The 20,199-nt window shown below is 48.8% G+C and overlaps 1 protein-coding gene across 1 annotated transcript in view; it reads left to right on the top strand.

Moving 5' to 3' along the window:
- The window catches only part of CEP192 (centrosomal protein 192), a 310,915-nt gene that overhangs the window by 126,073 nt on the left and 164,643 nt on the right, over positions 1–20,199 (top strand). The window contains exons 11-12 of the mRNA XM_069731008.1: positions 5,432–5,577; positions 5,882–5,992. Coding sequence (XP_069587109.1) covers positions 5,432–5,577; positions 5,882–5,992 — 257 coding nt within the window. The remainder of the gene's footprint in view (positions 1–5,431; positions 5,578–5,881; positions 5,993–20,199) is intronic.

Raw genomic sequence — 20,199 nt, 5'->3', positions numbered from 1 at the left:
AGTTTTGAAGAAATCTCTTCCAGATCCTGACATAAATTTTTCTGGTGATTATTTTTCTGCTCTTCAGCAGAGTGTTAATGAGGCCCGGAGAGAACCCCTATCTTTTAACAGCGCCCGCTCAAAATCCACGCCGTCAGATGAAGGCCAACCGCCCGAGGATGGTAGACTGGGCCCTGGGATAGGAGATCCGGGATGTCTGGCAAGACCCATGGGTCGGATATCGACATAGCCCTTAGGCATGGAAACCACGTCCTTCTGGGCCAGAAGGGGCCAATTATTATCACTGCGGCTTTGTCCTTCCTGATTTTCCTCACCACCAGAGGAATTAGAGACAGGGGAGGAAAGGCGTAGGCTAGCCTGAAGTTCCAGTCTATGAGGAGGGCGTCTACTGACAGGGGATTTTCTCTCGGGTTCAGAGAGCGGAATTGAGTCACTCTTCTGTTTTCTTTTGTGGCGAACAGGTCCACCTCCGGTTGACCCCACCTTTCCACGATGAGGTTGAAGATGGAGCCGTTCAGGGACCACTCTCCCTGCTTTAATGTGTTGCGGCTTAAGAAATCCGCCAGTGTTTTCTGCTCCTCTTATGTGAAGAGCCGACAATGAGAGGAGATGTTGCTCTGCTAGCTGGAACAGACGATCTGCTACGCACATTAGGGATTTGGAACGGGTCCCGCCTTGGTGGTTTATCTATGCCACGGTGACCCGATTGTCCGAGAATACCTGCACGTGGTGGCCCAGTAGATAGACAAGGAGTGATTTAACAGCCTGTTCCACTGCCGTTAACTCCTTCAGGTTGGAGGACATTTCCATCTGACACTGATCCCAACACCCCTGTACCAATATATCCCCCATGTGAGCCCCCCACCCAGAAGGGCTGGCGTCCGAGGTGACTATACGAGTTACATTATATTCCCAGGGGACCCCCGTGGACAGGTTCTCTCGGTTTAGCCACCATCCGAGGGATACAATAGCGTGTTGGGATACGGTCAGCAGGCTCTCCAGACATCCCCCCCAACCTTTTTTGTTGTATCAGCACCTCGCCCTGAAGTATCCTCGTATGATACTGGGACCATCGGACCGCTGGAATACAGGACGAGAGAGAGCCTAACAGAGACATGGCTCTTCTAAGGGACATGGTGGGGTTTTTAGAGGCATTCAGCACCTGAAGGTGCAGGCGATCAATTTTCTCGAGAGGCAGACTGCATTCCTGAACCTGAGAATCCAGGGTCAGGCCTAAAAATCGCTGCACCGTCATGGGCTGTAACCAAGATTTTTTAACATTTAGCATCCATCCCAGACGCTCCAGAGCAGACATTACTTTATGTAATTGTTCCAGACAGTGATCCGCCGTTTTACCCATGATAAGGAGATCGTCCAGGTAGGGGATTATTAGAATGTCAGACTCATGTAGGTGTGCCATAACCTCAGCCATTACCTTGGTAAACACCCAAGGGGCGACTGATATACCAAAAGGGAGGGCCCTATACTGGAAATGTCTGACTACCCCATCCAACCGCACCGCCACCCTCAAAAATCGTTGGTGTCCTGCATAAATGGGGATATGGTAATAGGCGTCCTTTAAAGCCAATACTACCATAAAGCAGTTTTTAAACATTAGCTTTATTGCGGTGTTAGTAGTCTCCATTTTAAATGATTGTACGGTCAGGAAATTAAGAGCCCTAAGATTAACAATTGTTCTAAAGGAGCCGTCAGGTTTACGTATCAGGAATAGAGGAGAGTAGAACCCTCTACCCTGTTCTCCTTCCGGAACCTCCGATAGGACATTCTTAACGAGCAGGTCGCGAGCTTCCATTTCCAGGGCCGCCTGTTCTGCTGGAGAGGACCTGAGTGGCGTAATTCTGAAGCAATTCTGAGGGATAGAGGAGAACTCTAGCCGCAGACCCGTAGCTATTATTCCCAAAATCCAATCGCTACTGGAGATTTTGGACCAGGCCGGGTAGAAGGCAGATAGTCTATCTCCCACCGGGGCGACTAGTCATTGGGGTGGTTTTTTGACTTCCCGGGATGGTTCCTGACGTCCCCCACCTCCAAACATAAATCCAGTACCTTTCTTTTTTTTATCGTCCCATCTGCTCTGGTCTCTAGCTGGTCTCCTTTGGAAGAACCTTTTCCCTGCGAAGGGACGCCTGTAAGAAGTGGCCGGTAGACTGGGAAATTTTTTCTTCTCGTCTCCGGCTTTCTCCAGCAGTTCGTCCAGGACTGGACCGAACAGGTATTCCCCTTCGCACGGGATAGAGCAAAGACGGGATCTGGACTGAAGGTCACCCGGCCAACATTTGAGCCACAGGGCCCTGCGTGCCGCATTTGATAATCTAGCCGCTCTGGCCGCCATCCTTGCCGAATCTGCAGATGCGTCCGCGAGAAAGGCAGCGGCGTTCTGAATTGTTGGCAGGAATTTTAACACAGAATCCCTGGAGACTCCCTCTTCCAATTTGGACCCTAGCTGATCCAGCCAGACCATCATTGATCTGGCTGCACATGTCGCCGCTACTGCAGGTCTTAGGGCACCCGCTGACATCTCCCATGTCCCTTTAAGAAATGAGTCAGCCTTCTTATCGAGGGGATCCCTTACTGAAGCCATGTCGTCAAAGGGGATAGATGATCTTTTAGACGCCTTAGCCACTGCTGCGTCCAATTTTGGTGCTTTATCCCACGTATTCACCAGGGGGTCCTCAAAGGGATATCTGCGTTTAAAGGCCGGTGGAAAGGAGCCTTTTTTCTCTGGCTTTTTCCATTCCCTTTTGATAAGGTTCTGAACCTTATCATTAAGCGGAAAAGACCTACGTTTTTCTGGGTCTAGACCGCCAAACATTAGATCCTGCACTGAAAGTTCTGGCTTTTCGTCAGCCACCCCCATGGTGGATCTAACTGATTTGATCAACTTGTACATCTGGTCCAGCGGGAAACAGAAACGATTAGAATCCTCTTCTGAAGAGAACGCTGAGGAAACAGAGGTGTCTGAATCATTCTCCTTTCTAGGGCCAGCGGACGAATCCGAATCCGAGGCGCTAGGCTCCCTTCTTCTTTTGGAAGGCTGCCCCCGGGACAGTGATTTCAGGGAATCTTTCACCTCCTTCCTGATAATCTCCCTAAGGTTTGATGTAAAATCAGGAGCCTCTTCCGCCACCTATGGGAGTGGAGAAAAAGGCTATGTAATTTTACCCCGGTGCTACCGCTAAACCGTGTTCCCATCAATTTATTTCCTACCGTCTGCCGCACACACGACTGACAAAGTCTCTTAGGGTAGGCGTCTGGCAAAGGGCAAGCGCATAGCGCGCACTCCTTGTTTTTTACTTTACCAGCGCATTTTTTCCCCTACGGAAATAAACATAGGAAAAGACTGCATCAGGGTACATTCACGTAGATCTCTTACCCGGGCAGTAGCGGTAGGGACCGGATCACTGGGGGGTCGGTCCAGATCCTTTTGTCTAGATCTGCGACTGGCCTGATTACTGCGTCCGCGGGTCTTCGGCTGGGGGTTCGCATGGGACTTCTCCGAGGATCTGTCCTGCTCCTCTAGCAGACCGACGGTAGCTTCCGGCTCATCCATAGCTGCAGATGGGCTCACAAGCAGCCCTGCAGTGCTCTGTATGGCTATATATAGCCCTTCCCCCGGATCCGGAACATGTGCAGGTGCGCGGCCCAATCCACCCCCACACCTGCAGATCCTTGCGCCACCACCCCAACCAATCGCCTTCCCCCCTGCCGCATGCAGGATAGCGGTGTTTTCCCCCAAAAACCGGCTGACGTTTCACTTCCGGTCTAGGCCCCGCCCCCTCAGTGCATCACTTCCGGTATCGGCAGTGAGTCCAGGGACGCGCCCAGAAGCCAGAAGACGGCGCCGCCGGACCCCCCCGGCCACCCACGGCCGCAGCACAGCGGCGATTAGTGGCACAAGCCGGCGGCCGACCCCCCGGTCCCGCGCCCCCCGAACCGGAAGGAGCGCACAGGACGCTTCACCGCACCAACGGGGACCAGAGGTGGGGAAGATCAAGGTTCAGGAGGGTGAACGGACCCCGGGGGGTGGGACATACTCACCTCTCTGCCACTGGGGACGGACCTCCTCCGGATGCCGCTTCACCCTGCACCGCTCACTGTCGTGGAGTCCTACCCGGACCCACCGTGGCGCTTCCAGGGACCCGCACTGCCCGAGGTAGGAGACCCCCTCGCTACCTGGGTCGGACAGCCAGCCAGGTGAACAAAGTCGAAGTCGTCGTATCTGAAGGGAATCCTGTCCTCCAGGAACAGGAAACCAACTGATGCGTGGGAGAGGTGCCGCCCTTATGTATCAGTAGGTTTTCCTGTTCCTGAAGGGCGGATCCCCTCTCTCCGTAGTGCTGTCATGGACGACCGATAAAATCGAAAACCGCTATGTACGGTTTATGCAGGATTATAGGGTGGCCTCATACCTGGCAGATGCCTGACGTATTACACAGCCAGCATCTGCCAGAATGCTGCGATTGCTGCTGCTAGTTTGTTAAATGCTGCTATAGATGTGATCGTGGGGTAGTTATGGGCTGCCGCGAAAGCTTGAGCAAGCGATCCGACAATTACACGTTTGAGTGACCGAAGTGAATTAAAAAAATAAATTCTGCTTAACATTTATACCTTTTTATTTAAGAAACCTAAAAATGTGAATCATACCACCTTTTTCCCATTAGTTATAAACATATATATTTGGTGCTTCACACTTGCTCAGTTGATGTGGGCATATGTTATGATTCCCAATTTTTTTGCAATTTCTCCACACCGGGAATCTTTTCTTTTAATTCAAAACTAAAAGTTCCACAAAAAAAAATTGCCATGTCAAAAGGAAAAAAAACCAAAACAAAAGCGGGAATGTAGCTGTGGCAGAAAGTGGTCAAAGACGCTTGTTATATATTTTTTTCCATCTTTCTATGCTGTGGTATAACGGAGGCTTGTCTTCCATGTACATAATGTACTTTGTAATGACAATCTTTTGGGGTACATATATTGAATCAAATATTTTTTTAATTGTTTGTTTTTTTTGTTTGTGAAGAGAATGGCTGGACAGAAATGTAAATTTTAAATTTTTGTATCTTTTATTGTATATCTTAATTGGATGTACAATTTCCAAAAAAATTCTCTCCCCCCGGTTAGTTTTACAACAAAAAAGAAACCCCAAAACCACTGTTTGCTAACAGTTACTGGTGCTGCGCTCAGTGTTTGTTGTCTGCAGCGCTGACATCATGTTAACAGTACCGTGGCCACTAAGAAAGCTCAGCGGCTCTGAAGGACGTATGCGTCATCTCGGGCAGAGCCTGCAGATACACTGCGGGAGCAGCAGCGGAGACTTGGCGCTGAACCCGGGGACGGTGCAAATTAACTTGAGGTATTGAATATTTGGGTGACGACCATGTGCATTGTGTTAAGTGTTTCATTTTTCCAGGTGTTAAAGTTGGAGATGGTTGCAGTGAAATGGTTAAAGGTAAAAAAAATGTTGACACTTCAAAGTCCCTCGCATGTGAATTGCGAATAAAAGAACCAGCTACCAGAAAGATAGCTGGGGAAGAAAGTACAGCATTTCCTAAGCAGGTAAATAGCCAAACTCAAAAATTCTCATACTGCTCCTCATTTCCTAATGCAGTCCAATAGATAAAGAGCATAAGTTTGTTCAGGACAGTCTGAATGTGTGAGATATGTCACATCTTCCTACACACAGCACTCTTTACTTACGGGGTTGGATTACTTTAGATCATTCATTTTGCCAAGATAGTGGTGTCGCATGCGATAGTTCTTTTTGGCCTAAACTTTGCCTGAATTTTAACACCCAGTTCACCAGAAACTGGTACATTGACCTTAATAAATGTGGACCATTATGTAAATCCTTACTTTTTAGGTGTCGTCAGGTGACAGGATGGCCCCAATTGGAAATGGCGGAATCTCAAACGAAACCAAAGAAATGTCTTCTGAATTTGAAACAAGTCAACAGTTTAACTGGGACAGACAAGTAAGTATTCTATTACTACATTGCTTAGCACTTAATTTTTTTTTCCATTTATATTCCTTCTAGTACGGTCTAATTATAGTTTGTTTTTTTTTAAATAAATTTAAATGTTTGCCGTGGCTAATTAATAGTCCTGAAGCTTAGCTCTTTAAATTTGTATCCTATTAATGGCCAAAATTGGACACCTCTCCGTTTCTCCCAATTACTCCAGGGTCACACGGCCGTCTTTTCGCTCATGCGAGAGAATCGGGCCGATTATGCAAATGACACTTGGCTCAAACTCTATTCTGCTTTTGTCAAGTGTCAGTGCACTGTGCGCTGATCTTCTCGCATTGGAGAATCGCAGCACAGTTGCGTAGGAGACTGAGGAAGTAATTTCTCCATCTCTTCCATGGCTGACATCCACTGTAATCGGACTGCACTCTGATGATATCCAAGTACAGTCCGATGTTTCACACACACCCATAGACTTACATGGGTGAGTGTGATCGGATTCTCAAATGCACTTGCAGCATGCTACAATTGTTTTCCTCAGACTGACTCTGCATGAGAAAAAAAATCACACATCTTTACTGCCCCATAATATGGCTTTGGTTGGCTTGCACTTGTCCGATTTTATACATTCGTGAGCACTGAGCATATGTCACCATATGTTTAGGCGAGAGCAGAACTAGACCCATGAGTAAGTCAGAAATGTGTTGGAGATGTCATGATAACACTGGACCTGTCTCTTTTTACTTGGATGCTGCATTAGCACCTGCTTTAGCAGGTTTCACCTGACTGCCCTACAGATTTAGATACACCAGGCTATTTCCTATTTATATATATATATATATGTGCTGAAGTCCGCAACCTATGGATGTAGGTCCTTAAGTCACAACATGGGATTCTTAGTCACAAATGACCCCATGATTTGCTTATTTACACTTCCATCTTTTTTTTTTATCAGATAAATTTTTATTGAACATAATAAATGTTATCTATTCATACAACAAAGTGCATTTGTGTTTTTCATTTTAACAAGAAAATATACCCCTTCTCCCCCCTCCCTCCTTCAGATACCCAACCCCAACTTCCCCCCCTCCTCCCCAAGAAGATCGTTTTTATTACAGACAAATTGTATTATTAACATTATTTACCACAACCTCTTAATCATTCCCATTTAGCCATGGCTGCCATAGCTTTTGAAAAAACCCCATCCTATTCCTCTTGGTATAAATGCTTTTTTCGAGCTGGACAATATGATTCACCTGTGCGGTAAATTCTCGTCTGGTTGGAGGTTCCTCCCTAATCCAGTATCTCGCAATCACTTTCCTTGCAACGAAGAGCAATCTAGCTATTGCCATTTTGGCAGTTTCATCGGCCGACAACTCCTCCACATACCCAAGTATACAAACCACTGGATCCCTGGGAATCGCACATCCATAAAGCACTCCAATTTGGTTCAACACTGCTACCCAATATGAAAAGAGCCTGGGGCACACCCACAACATGTGGAGCATACCCGCCTCAGTCTGAGTGCACCTAGGGCACTCAGAATCCAATCTCACTCCGGCTTTGAACAACAAGTCGGGTGTCCTATAGACCCTATTAACCACATACAATTGCGAGAGCCTCCCAGGCTCACTCATTGACAATTTAGGTATGTATTCCAGAATAGACCCCCATTTGTCATTGTCTATTTCCCCCAGTTCGGCCTCCCATTTTCCTCTAGCTTTAATCGGGTAATCCTCCAAGAATGTGTGTAGTAAATCCCCATATACTTCCGATATAGCCCCCTTTGTTCCATTGTTATTTAGAATACAGTCTAACATGAGATCTTTCTGAACCACTATGGGCCCCCTCTTCCTCTGTGCCTGAAAAGCGTGCTGAACTCTCCTATATTGATACCATTTTAATCCCGGAAACTGAAATTCCTGCCGAAGCGCATCATAAGATCTAAGACTCCCACTGTGAATCAATTGTCCTAATAGCCTAATACCCTTTTCTCTCCATTCTCCCATTCCTTCCATATGGTTAAATTCTTGAAGAGATGAATTATCCCAGATAGGTGAAAATTCCGTGAAGCCCCCAATTCCCCTAATACGCTTCAGCATCTGCCATACTTTATGAATTAAATTCATGGTGGGAAAGCCATTCCCCAATTTCCTAAATAGTCCTGATTCCAGACCCAAACTCAAGGGCCATACCCCGCTAATATGCAGCAGACTACTGTGACCCATTTCTTCCACTAACCCTTTCCCCCATCCCCTAAGATGTTGGCTCTGTGCAGCCAGAAAGTATAACCATGGGTTGGGTAACGCAAGCCCCCCCTCATCTTTGGGTCTCTGCAAAGTCTCCTGCCTAATCCTCGGGCTCTTCTTTCCCCACACCAACTCTCCAAACATCGATTTCAGCTTACGGAATGTTCTCATCGGGATCCATACCGGAGAATTATGTAGGACATACAAGATCTGAGGCATCACCACCATCTTAAGGAGATTTACTCTTCCTACCACTGACAAATTTAGCTTATTCCAAGCTGAGATCTTAGTGCGTATCTTAGTTACTAAAGGCTCGAGATTAAGTTCCTCAAATCTAGTTAAGGGAAGAGCTACCTGAATCCCCAAATATTTAAACTGAGTGACCACCCTTAATTTTGTATCTTCTTCCACCTCCCTTGTACAATCCACTTCTCTATCTATCTGCATAACGCTCGATTTGTCCCAATTAATAACTAGCCCTGAAATTTGCCCAAATCTCTCGATTAATGCTATTACATTTCTTAGTGGTTCCCCAGAGCTCTCAAGGAAAAGCAGTATGTCATCTGCATATAAGGCGATTTTTTCCTCCATCTTCCCATATAAAAACCCTTTCACCATTTGAGACCGTCTGATAGTCGCTGCCAGTGGTTCCACCGCCAAAGCAAACAGCAGCGGGGACAACGGGCACCCCTGCCTTGTACCTCTAAAAAGCTGAAAGCTGTCTGACATCATATTGTTCACCCTGATTTTGGCCACCGGAGAGGAGTATAGGAGCCTCACCCATGACACAAAGACTGGCCCAAACCCACAACGACTCAGCACCGACCACAGGTATTGCCATTCTATACTATCAAAGGCCTTGTGTGCATCGAGGGAAACCACCACTCTCTTGCCAGCATTATCAGCCGGTATTTGCATATTAAGAAATAGCCTTCTCAAGTTAATGGCAGTTGATTTATTAGGCATAAAGCCTGATTGGTCCGAATGAACCACTTTTTCTATCACCCGGGTCAGCCTGTTCGCCAGGGCCTTAGCCAGAATCTTGACATCTGTCGTTAGGAGTGATATCGGCCTATATGACTCCGGCAATCTTGGGTTCTTGTCTGGTTTGGGGATGACCACAATAATGGCCTCCCTCATGGAATCAGGCAATACACCCCTCTCCAGTGACTCCTCAAAGACCTCCAACAACTGAGCCATCAGCTCCTCAGCAAAGTTGCCGTATAGTTCGACAGGAATGCCGTCCGCCCCCGGCGCCTTCCCTCCCGCCATGGACCTCAAGGCCCCCTCCAATTCCTCCACCGTAAACGGCCTATCCAACCAGTCTCTATCCTCTGTCTCTATTCTAGGCAAGTCTGCCACCTCTAAGAACCTGTCAATTTCTTCTTCTCCCTGTTCCAATCGTGATTTATATAGTTTGCTGTAAAAACCCTTAAATCCTTCCATAATTTGGGCCCCCTGTGTAACAATACTGCCACTTTCCAATTCTAGGGCATGTACATGTGCCGATTCCCTTTGCGCCGATGCCACCACCGACAGCAGATGCCCCACTTTCTCTCCCTCCGCATAAAATGCCTCTCTTTGGAAATTCCTTGTCCTTTGTGCTCTACGTAAGTGTAACTTATTCACCTCCTCCTGAGCCTTCTTCATACGTTTTATGGTGTCCTGTGAGCGCAGATCATTCAATGCAGCCTCCGCTACCTTCAATTCTTCCATTATCGCTTTATCAGATTCCCTTGTTCGTGTTTTGTGCCTAGATATCTCTCTAAATAATATCCCCCTCAAAAATGCCTTCATGGTATCCCACACCACATATTTCGCTGCACTACCTTTATTAATTTGAAAGAACTCCTCCAGCTCCTCCCCTATCTTTCCCATATCCAGAATTTGCAACCAGAAAGGGTTAATTTTCCACCCCCGCTTAGCTATCTCCCCCTGGCTTTCAATTTTCAGTGTTACCACAAGCGGACTATGGTCCGAGACTACCCTAGCCATATATGCCACCTCCTCCACTAGCCCGTCCATTCCTTCATTGCCCAGGGCCAAATCGATGCGAGACAACGAGCCATGTGTCGCCGAATAGCAGGAAAAGCAGTACGTGTCAGTGTTACGGACTCTCCACAGATCCCTCCATGCTACTTCTTTCAAATAACTACCAAACGCTGTCTCATTCCCTTCCGCCCTCAGCTGTGCGTGTTGACCCTTATCCCAGTGATCGTTAATAATGTTATTGACATCTCCCAATATAAGCAAAGGAACTCCTCCCCATCTACCGGCTATATTAAGAATTTCCTGCAGTTTTTTCCCCGAGTACGGTGGAGGAATATATACCGACACTACACATATCAGTTTAGCGAATACTTTACACACTAGGAATACATACTGTCCATCACTGTCTATCGTCACCTCCACCTCCTCAAACGGTACGTTCGTGTGCACCAGAATCGACACCCCTCTAGCATAGTTCGAGAACGTCGCATGGTACGCCCTCCTCACCCATCTTTTATGCAGTATATCCACTTTTTCTTTTACTAAATGGGTTTCCTGAAGGCATATCAGCGAGGGCCTCTGTTTCAAGATATATTGCAAAATCACCGTACGCTTTGTATTGTTTGATAGACCTCTAATGTTCCAGCTCAAAATTTTAACTTTATCTCCCATCATATTGCCAAACAATGAAAATATTCTTCTCCCATCCTTTGATCTTCTTCCCCCCTCCCCTAAACTGACCCCTCCCCCCCAAACCTCCCCCCCATCCCTCATTATTACAAATTAACCTAAACCTTACCTCTCCCTCCCTCAATAACCTCCTCCCTCACAAAACTCCTACTCCCTCTCTATATGAGAAAAAGGGGAACGTACTAACACTCCTACCAGTGACTTAGAATCCGACACTCACCCACAATAAATTTCCCACTATTCAACAGTCGTTCCCCTCCCCCCGCCCATCTGAAACATAATGTAAAAACAGTTGCGCCGCCGAACACAACCATAGCGCACTAGTCCTTCAAAACAAGTTACTCCAGTATTCTGTCACAGTGAACCCGTAGCTCAGTTAATTCTGTCAGATGAACACTTTAGACAGAAAATCACTCCTGATCCTCCTCAGCGGTTCCCTTCCGCTTCAATACGCTTCGCGTTCAGATCCAACCAGTGTGACACTTCCTCAGGGCTCTGGAAAAAGTGGACCTTATCCATAGCCACCACGCGTAGTTTTGCCGGATACAGCATAGAATAAGCCAGGCCCAGTTCACGCAGACGTCTTTTAGTCTCTCCAAACTTCATCCTAAGCCTCTGCACAATTGTGGAATAGTCAGGATAGATGGATACTCGATTTCCATCGATGGTTAATTCCTCCATATTCCTGGCCTTCCTCATCAGAATATCTCGGTCTCTATAATTCAGGATTTTAGCCAGAAAGGTCCTTGGAGGGGATCCAGGGGGCAAAGGTCTGGACGGCACCCTGTGCGCTCTTTCAACCGCGAATAATTTAGTGAGACTATCTCCTCCCACCTTAGTTTTCAACCATGTTTCAATAAATTCCGTGGGGTTGTTTCCTTCTGCCTTTTCAGGCACACCAACAATTCTCAAGTTATTCCTACGTGAGCGGTTCTCCAGATCGTCAGTTTTAAGCTCCAACTCTGAAATGCGCTGGATGTATTTTTTCTCCCTTTTAGTCATTTCGGCAATTTGGTCCTCCGCTCCCCCTACACGTTCCTCTAACAGTTCAACTCTCCCCTCCATTTTGTGCATGGCTGAGCGAAACGAGGAGACCTCCCCCTTCAGGCCATCCACCTGAGCAGTTAGGGTTGTTAAAGCAGTCTTGCAAGACAATATAGCAGAGAAAATGTCCCTCAGGGTCGGCTCCGCAGCCTCATCAATACATACAGTTCCCAGCTGTGCTGCACAATCCAGGGCCAGCCCAGCCCCCTTATCCAGTGGGGCATTGCTTATGGCTGGTGTTATGGTGGGTGCTATGCAGGATTCGCTCTCCACCACCTCCCTCTGTGCCCCAGCCTGCTCACCCGTCTGCTCCACTGAATCCACTGCTCCTCCTGTCACCTCTCCTTCAGCTCCTTGCATCATCCGTCCTGCCTCCTCTGTTCTGGCAAACTGCTCCAGCTTTGCTAGTATTTCTAGCCGCTTCTGGTAAGCAGCGCCTGCCTTTGCCGCCTCCTCCGCTGCGCTGTCGGCGCCATCTTGGGAGCGCGTGCAGCCGGCCACCCCGGCTTCTTTCTGCCTTTTGCGCGTCATTTTCCCCCGGCTCCTGCAGCGCGCTTTTCGCTCTCCCTGCTCCCCGGCCACTCAGGAGCTGCTCCTCCGGTGTTTGGCGTTCGGCGGCGCCTTCAGAATCACTTAAATCTCCGTTCGGGCAGCGGGAGAGGTCCGGCAAGCGTCCTCTCACATCTCCTGCTAGGCCACGCCCCCTTACACTTCCATCTAAATATTTTCCAAGCCATATATGGACTTTTATAAGCAAGGCCTCCTTCTAAGCATGTAAGGTTGTGCTTGTCTCCACAAACAGTCCTTGTGGGACTGCAAAGAAGACAGTATGGGACAGACCTTTTGATCTAGTCCTACAATATTGTTTGCATCCATTTCACATGCAAATTGTCACGGAGTTTCCGCTACAGAGCAGTGCCAGAAGACCGCAGCATCTGACGGCTCCTGCTTTGCCGCTGAGAAGAAGTGCTTCTCCTGTGTATTAAATGTTTTTCTTTCAGCAGGACAGGGGTTAATCGGCCATGTGGAAAACCCTGCATTGAGCTGTGCTCAGTTAGACACTTCTCTCTCCTATAAAAGCTAGGCTTTCTTTTTTTAAGGAGCTGGTGTCTGGAGAGCTGGAGGAGTTTATTGTGCGACTGTTGCTTGGTTTGTATGCTTGGAAATTCCTCATCCTAACCTGCCTTATTTTCTTCTCCCGTCCTTCAGACCCTGGTGAATTCCTCTGTTATTTGTGAGAGTATATTTTGTGGGAGTGGAATTTTCTTTTACCCTTGTCTTTATTCCCCTGTCTGTCAGGTTTGTGTACTATGGTACACGGTAGCGCCTCTCTTCCCTGGGTAGGGGAAGTGGAAAGACGCAGGGCTGCAGCTAGGAGACAGGGCAAGGGCGGAGGCCCTGGCATCCTCACCATATGAGGTATCGTGGGAAACAGGGCGAGCTAGGAAAGGTGCCCCCTGGTCCCAGTTTACTCGCCAGTCCTATCATGACACAAATCTTCTCTAGACTCCTTGTCAATTGATCATGATCCTACCACCATGACTCTGTTGTAATCTTATACATAAATCTGAAGTTGCAGTTATTGTACAGTTTGTTAGGCACTATTGGCACTGCTTTTCTATAGTGTGATCAGGGTTTCAATCTGAATCGCTCTCAAAACTGGATTGAGATGAACTCTTGATAGCATCATAGCAGCTTATGGCTCTAACAGAGTTCATGTGAACTGCATATTTTTTTCTGTAAGACCATGCCTTTTTGGATGTTTATTTGAATTGTTCGTGTTATAGTGGTCTATGGCTCCATCAGGGCCTTGTCTTAATATCGTTTTTAGGGGGATTCAAACAGAAACATTGTTTGCACTTCAGAAGTGCAGTATGGACAGTGTTGAATTGAATTCTGTGAGTAACCTATAATGGTATGTTGCATACATGATTTTCTCCTTCATCTCGTTGAGGGACACAGGACTGTGGGTGTATGCTACTGCCGCCAGGAGGCTGACACTAAGTAAACATAAAAAAAGTTTAGCTCCTCCTCCGCAGTATACAACTTGACACTGGCCGCTGGCGAACCCAGTTCATGCTTCGTGTCTGAAGGAGGCACAGGTCTGTTCCCAGACCTCCTGGACCTTTTTTGGAAGCGAGACAGGGGCGACTGACCCTTTTGAAGGGGTCCGATCTCCGCAAACCATCAACGGGCGAGCACGTGGAGTGTCTCCTCCACGTATCCTTTTCCGCAACGTGAGACTTGCCGGACTAAGCCCTGACCACCCTAAGGTAATGGAACCCTAGGCTGTAAAGGCGCATCTGGTCAGTCCGTGCGGCCCCCACTGCATCACCAATGCTAGACAGCGGTGATAAAGGTGGGGGGGCGGACGGTCCCTCTCCTCATCCTATGTAAAGGAAGATGGAGTAAAGGTACCGTCACACATAACGATATCGTTAACGATATCGTTGCTTTTTGTGACTTAGCAACGATATCGTTAAGGAAATAGTTATGTGTGACAGCGACCAAAGATCAGGCCCCTGCTGGGAGATCGTTGGTCGCTGAGGAAAGTCCAGCACTTAATTTCGGCGCTGGATCTCCCGCTAACATCGCTGGATCGGTGTGTGTGACGCCGATCCAGCGATGTCTTCACTGGTAACCAGGGTAAACATCGCGTTACTAAGCGCAGGGCCGCGCTTAGTAGCCCGATGTTTACCCTGGTTACCAGCGTAAACGTTAAAAAAAAAAAACACTACATACTTACCTTCCGCTGTCTGTCCCCGGCGCTGTGCTTCTCTGCACTCCTCCTGCATCCTGTGTCAGCGCCGGCCACCCGGAAAGCACAGCGGTGACGTCACCGCTCTGCTTTCCGGCTGACCGGCGCTGACAGTGCAGAGGAAAGCAGAGCGTCGGAGGACAGACAGCTGAAGGTAAGTATGTAGTGTTTGTTTTTTTAACGTTTACGCTGGTAACCATGGTAAACATCGGGTTACTAAGCGCGGCCCTGCGCTTAGTAACCCGATGTTTACCCTGGTTACCGGGGACCTCGGGATCGTTGGTCGCTGGAGAGCTGTCTGTGTGACAGCTCTCCAGCGATCAAACAGCGACGCTGCAGCGATCGACATCGTTGTCGGTATCGCTGCAGCGTCGCTTAGTGTGACGGTACCCTTAGGGTGCCTGCACCCTCCTTTTTTGTTTCACACAGCCTCCTCACGCAGGGGGCTATGAGGGCTCCTGAGGCATGCATACTGGGGGTCTGGAGGAGCAGGACTGCTCTGCGGGCTCCTCGCTTTCTTGGGGAACCCAACGAACCATGTCCGACGCTGCGGCTGGCCGCGCCAAGATTTTTCCTGCTGACGGCACCGCGATTTCCTTTTTTCTAGCTGCGCTGCGGCCTGTCTATTGCGGGCAGCGCCACACTGCGGACCGCCGGCGTCACTTACGTGGCAGTCGATAATTTAGTCCTCGGCTTCTGTCAGGAAGTAGGCCGTGGACGGAAGTCCCGCCCCTTCCGGACGCGTCATTTTCTGACGGCTCCGCCCCCTCCCTTTCCTTGCCTAACGCTGGGAAGCAGAAGCTAGGCCTCAGAAACCGCTGGTTCTAGTCCCGCCCACTAGGGAGCGCTCTTTTTCAAAAGGCAGCTCGGATTCTTCGCTCTGGGACAAGTTCCACAGAACGAACGGGGACACAGGACTGGGGTAAGTGCTACTCCCCCCAGCCTGACAGCATTAATCTCTGCATTGCTTCGGCCTATCTAGATCTATCTGACTATAACTTTGCAGGGCACCTTGTCTAGAAAGGCCAAATCTCACACGGTGCTATATACAGCATGTGTAGTCTGTCGGTCCGCTTTTCTGCATGCCCAGAGTAATAGTCTCTGTGAGGTCTGCGACTCCGAACGCGCTCAGGACCCTTCCCCTGCGACTCGGGTAAATGCCGTGGTTTCTCCTCCGGAATGGGTCACGTCCTTGTCACAGTCTATGGCATCCCTAACTAAGGCAATCGAGTACCTGCAAACCCTGGCTAGGGCCAGGGACAGTGGTTCACCTGCCGTGGAGAGGTCTTCTGACTCTCAGGAGCCTTCGACCTGCAGGGGCCACGCTCGCACTAGGCAGACGCAGGGAAAGCGAACCCACACAGCGTCTCTCGGTCCATCAGGGGCATCTGCGTCCTGGAGTTCCGCCTCCCGTTCACCTTCTCCAGCGGAGAGCGGTGAACTCTGTCAGGACTACGATTCCAAGGGATCCCTCAATCTAGAGGCGCCTGATTACCAGGAGTCAGTGGACAGTCCAATTGAGGCCGTCAATCAAACCCTGGGTATAGATGACGAATCTACCTTGACCTCTGGTCATAGGGTATCATTCAAGAGGGCCAAGCAGTCTCAAAGGGTGTTCGCTTCTCACCCTGAGTTTGAGGACTTGGTCCAATGTCACAGGGAGCATCCAGACAGACGTTTTGCTGGACAAAAGGCTCTGAATGCTACATACCCTTTTTCTCCTGAACTGCGTAAGAAATGGGCAGAATCTCCTTCGGTAGAGCCTCCAGTTTCTCGTTTGGCCTCTCACACTGTTATCCCTTCCCAATGGCTCATCTATTAAAGATCCTACTGATCGGCTTATTGATATCTTGGCTCGTTCAGTTTTTGAGGCTTCAGGTTTAGCCCGCTCGCCCTCTTTTGCGACGACGTGGGTAGCTAAGGCCATGATGTCTTTGTCAGAATCTTTGACCAAAGCTCTTCAGGAGAGGGATCTTCCCGTGGAGCTGAGAGATGTCAAATCAAATAGCTCTAGCTGGGAGTTATTTGATCAATGCGTCTTTAGATGTAGTGAACTGTGCGGCTTCAGCGGCAGCTAACGCTATTGCCATCAGAAGGTCTTTTTGGTTGAGCACATGGCGGGCTGATTCTACTTCTAAGAAATCTCTTACCCTTCCTTTTCAGGCTAGACGATTATTTGGAGAAAAATTGGATCAGCTCATTTCTGATACAACATGAGGGAAAAGAAATTTTCTTCCACAGCAGAGGGTTAAACAGCCTATTCGTCGCCAGTTCCAGGCTCACTTTTAAGCCCTTTCGCAATACCAGGTGGACCCCAACGTCAAATCCCGCTACTCCAGGGCGACCCAATCAGGACAGAGATCATCAGATCTCCTACATGGCTAACCCATTGGAAAGAATGCAATCCCAAGGGAGGGGAAGGGGATCTAGGTCCCATAGGTTTTCCGCCAAATGACTGGAGCCGGTCTCTAGTTTCTGCCGACAGAGTAGGCGGCTGCCTACTCTTTTCACCAGCCCTGGCTCACTGCAGTTCATGACAGGTGGGTAAGAGAACTGGTGTCTTCAGAATACAATATAGAGTTCGTCAACCACCCCCTGTGCCGGTTCTTTCCTGCCCTCCTACCCAGCTCAAAATCCCGGGTACAAGTCTTGTTCAATGCTATAGAGTCCCTTCAGCTCCGCAAGGTCATCATTCCAGTTCCAAAGGAAGAAAGATTTCAGGGGTTCTTTTCCAACCTGTTCTTACTTACCAAGAAAGATGGAACAGTAAGGCCCATTTTGTACCTGAACTAAAACAGGCTTGTCAAGATTCGTCACTTTCGAATAAAATCTCTCCGGTCAGTTATTACATCAATGGAAAAGGGAGAATTCTTAGCTTCAATAGATATTCAAGATGCCTATCTACACATTTCCATATTTCCTGCGCATCAATATTCCAACGTTTTGCCATAGGCAGCCTGCATTTCCAGATCACGGCCTTACCTTTCGAGCTAGCCACTGCCCCCAGAGTGTTCATAAAGGTCATGGCAGCTGTTGTGTCCATCCTGCAATCCCGAGGCATATTCGTTTTACCATGTCTAGACGATGTCCTCATTAACGGGCTGTCTTTTCGGGCCTGCAGGGAAAATGTCAGCATTACTCTAGACACTCTTTCTCATCTAGGGTGGCTGGTGAACCTAGAAAAGTCGTCTCTTGTACCATCCCGGAGAATTTTTTTTCTAGGGATGATCTTTGACACCTTACAAGGCTTGACAATCCTACCCCAGGACAAGGTCCTGAATCTTTGGCAAGAGGTGAGGATCCTTCGCCGGCCTGTCTATCATACAATCCAGTTTTGCATGAGGGTCTTAGGAAGGATGGTGGCGGCAATGGAAGCAGTGCCATTTGCGCAACTCCAGCTTCGTCCTCTCCAACATGCACTGTTAACAGCATGGGACAAACATCCATTCTCTCTCAACATCAGGTGCGTCTATCTTTCCAGGTTAGACCGGCTCTCTCATGGTGGTCGAGCACAGGCCCAGGGATGCTGGTCCTCTCAAGAGTCATGTCTCCCGATCAATCTTTTGGAGATTCGGGCTGTTCGGCTGACTCTGCAGCATTTTCATCATCTGGCAGACCGCCCTGTCCGGATTCAATCAGACAATGCCACAGCGGTGGCATACATAAATCATCAAGGGGGTACCCACAGCAGGGCGGCCATGCACGAGGTAAGGCAGGTCTTCTGCTGGGCCAAGAAGAATCACTCGGTGATTTCGGCAGTCCACATCCCGGGCGAACAAAACAAAACTGGGCTGCGGATTTTCTCAGTCGACAGGGCCTTGCGTCTGGGGAGTGGTCTCTGCACCCCAAAGTATTTCAACAGATATGTCAACGCTGGGGAAACCCGGACGTGAACCTGATGGTTTCCGGGAGGAATGCCAAGGTGCCCAAGTTTGTAGCCTGGTATCGAGATCCACAGGAGATTTGCTGTGGACGCGTTAGTTTTGCCTTGGGACCAGTTTCATCTCCCATATCTGTTCCCCCCCGCTAGCATTACTCCCGAAGGTAATCAGAGAGGTCAAGACAGAAAGAGTTCCAGTTATCCTGGTCGCCCCAGATTAGCCTCGTTGGTCATGGTACACAGACCTAGTGCAGCTGCTCGCCGGAGCTCCGTGGCGGCTTCCAGACCACCCGAACCTACTTTTGCAGGGTCCAATCTACCACCAGAACTTAGGGGCCCTGTGTTTAACGGCCTGGCCATTGAATCTTGGATCCTAACACATGCCGGGTTTTCCCAAGAGGTAGCCGCTACCATGATTAGTGCCCGGAAATCAGCCTCTGCACGTAGTTATCATCACACTTGGAAGGTTTTCCTTTCATGGTGCAGAAGGTGTGGGCTCCCCCCCACTACGGTACTCCATCCCAAACATTCTTGAATTTCTCCAAACCGGCCTGGATTCAAGGCTTGCACCGAGTACACTTAGAAGACAGATATCAGCCTTGTCGGTACTTTTTCAGCCCAGGATCGCTATTAATCTACAGGTGAAGACTTTCCTACAGGGAGTAGCTCTTAAGGTTCCTTACAGAGCTCCCCTGGATGCTTGGGACCTTAAGCTGGTTTTAAGTGCCTTGCAGGAAGTTCCTTTCGAACCCCTTCAGGACGTCTCTTTAACTTGCCTTTCCTGGAAAGTTGTATTCTTGGTGGCCGTTACTTCAATTAGACGGATATCGGATCTGGCTGCCTTATCCTGCCGGGCTCCCTTTCTACGGTTCCATCAAAATAAGGTGGTGCTCAGACGAGCACGGTCCTTTATACCAAAGGTTGTTTCCTCGTTCCACATTGAGGACATTGTCTTGCCTTCCTTTTGTCTGGCGCCAACACACCATGTGGAAAAAGCTCTCCATACGTTAGACCTAGTGAGAGCGCTAAGAAGGTACATTTCACAGACAGCACCTTTCAGTCAGACAGAGATGTGCTGTTTGTCATCCCTGAGGGTCGCAGGAAGGGACTTGCGGCCTCGAGATAAACCTTGGCCAGGTGGATACGATCGGCTATTCAGGAGACCTACCGCGTCAAGGGCATAGTTGTTCCGGCCGGAATCAAAGTGCATTCCACTCCCATTCCACTCGGGCAGTGGGGGCTTCCTGGACGCTTCGGCACCAGGCTTCAGCAGAACAGGTTTGCAAGGCCGCAACCTGGTCTAGTTGGCATACCTTTTCCAAACACTACAATATCCACACTCAGACTTCGGCAGATGCAAGTCTCGGCAGAAGGATTCTTCAGGCAGCGGTAGCGCACCTATAGCCGGCAGATGTCGGGATGTTATACCGGTGAGTTAATTCCCCACCCAGGGACTGCTTTAGGACATCCCACAGTCCTGTGTCCCCCGCCAATGAGGTGAAGGAGAAATAGGGATTTTTGTGTTACTCACCGTGAAATCCTTTTCTCCGAGACGCTCATTGGGGGATCTTGTACTAAAGCCTATGTGCTTTTATTTTATTTTTTT

This window comes from Ranitomeya imitator, chromosome 6 (assembly GCF_032444005.1).
Source record: "Ranitomeya imitator isolate aRanImi1 chromosome 6, aRanImi1.pri, whole genome shotgun sequence".
NCBI classification, from domain to species: domain Eukaryota; kingdom Metazoa; phylum Chordata; class Amphibia; order Anura; family Dendrobatidae; genus Ranitomeya; species Ranitomeya imitator.
The sequence above is the reverse complement of the archived record's forward strand: the minus strand, read 5'-3'. Positions and strand labels throughout refer to the sequence as shown.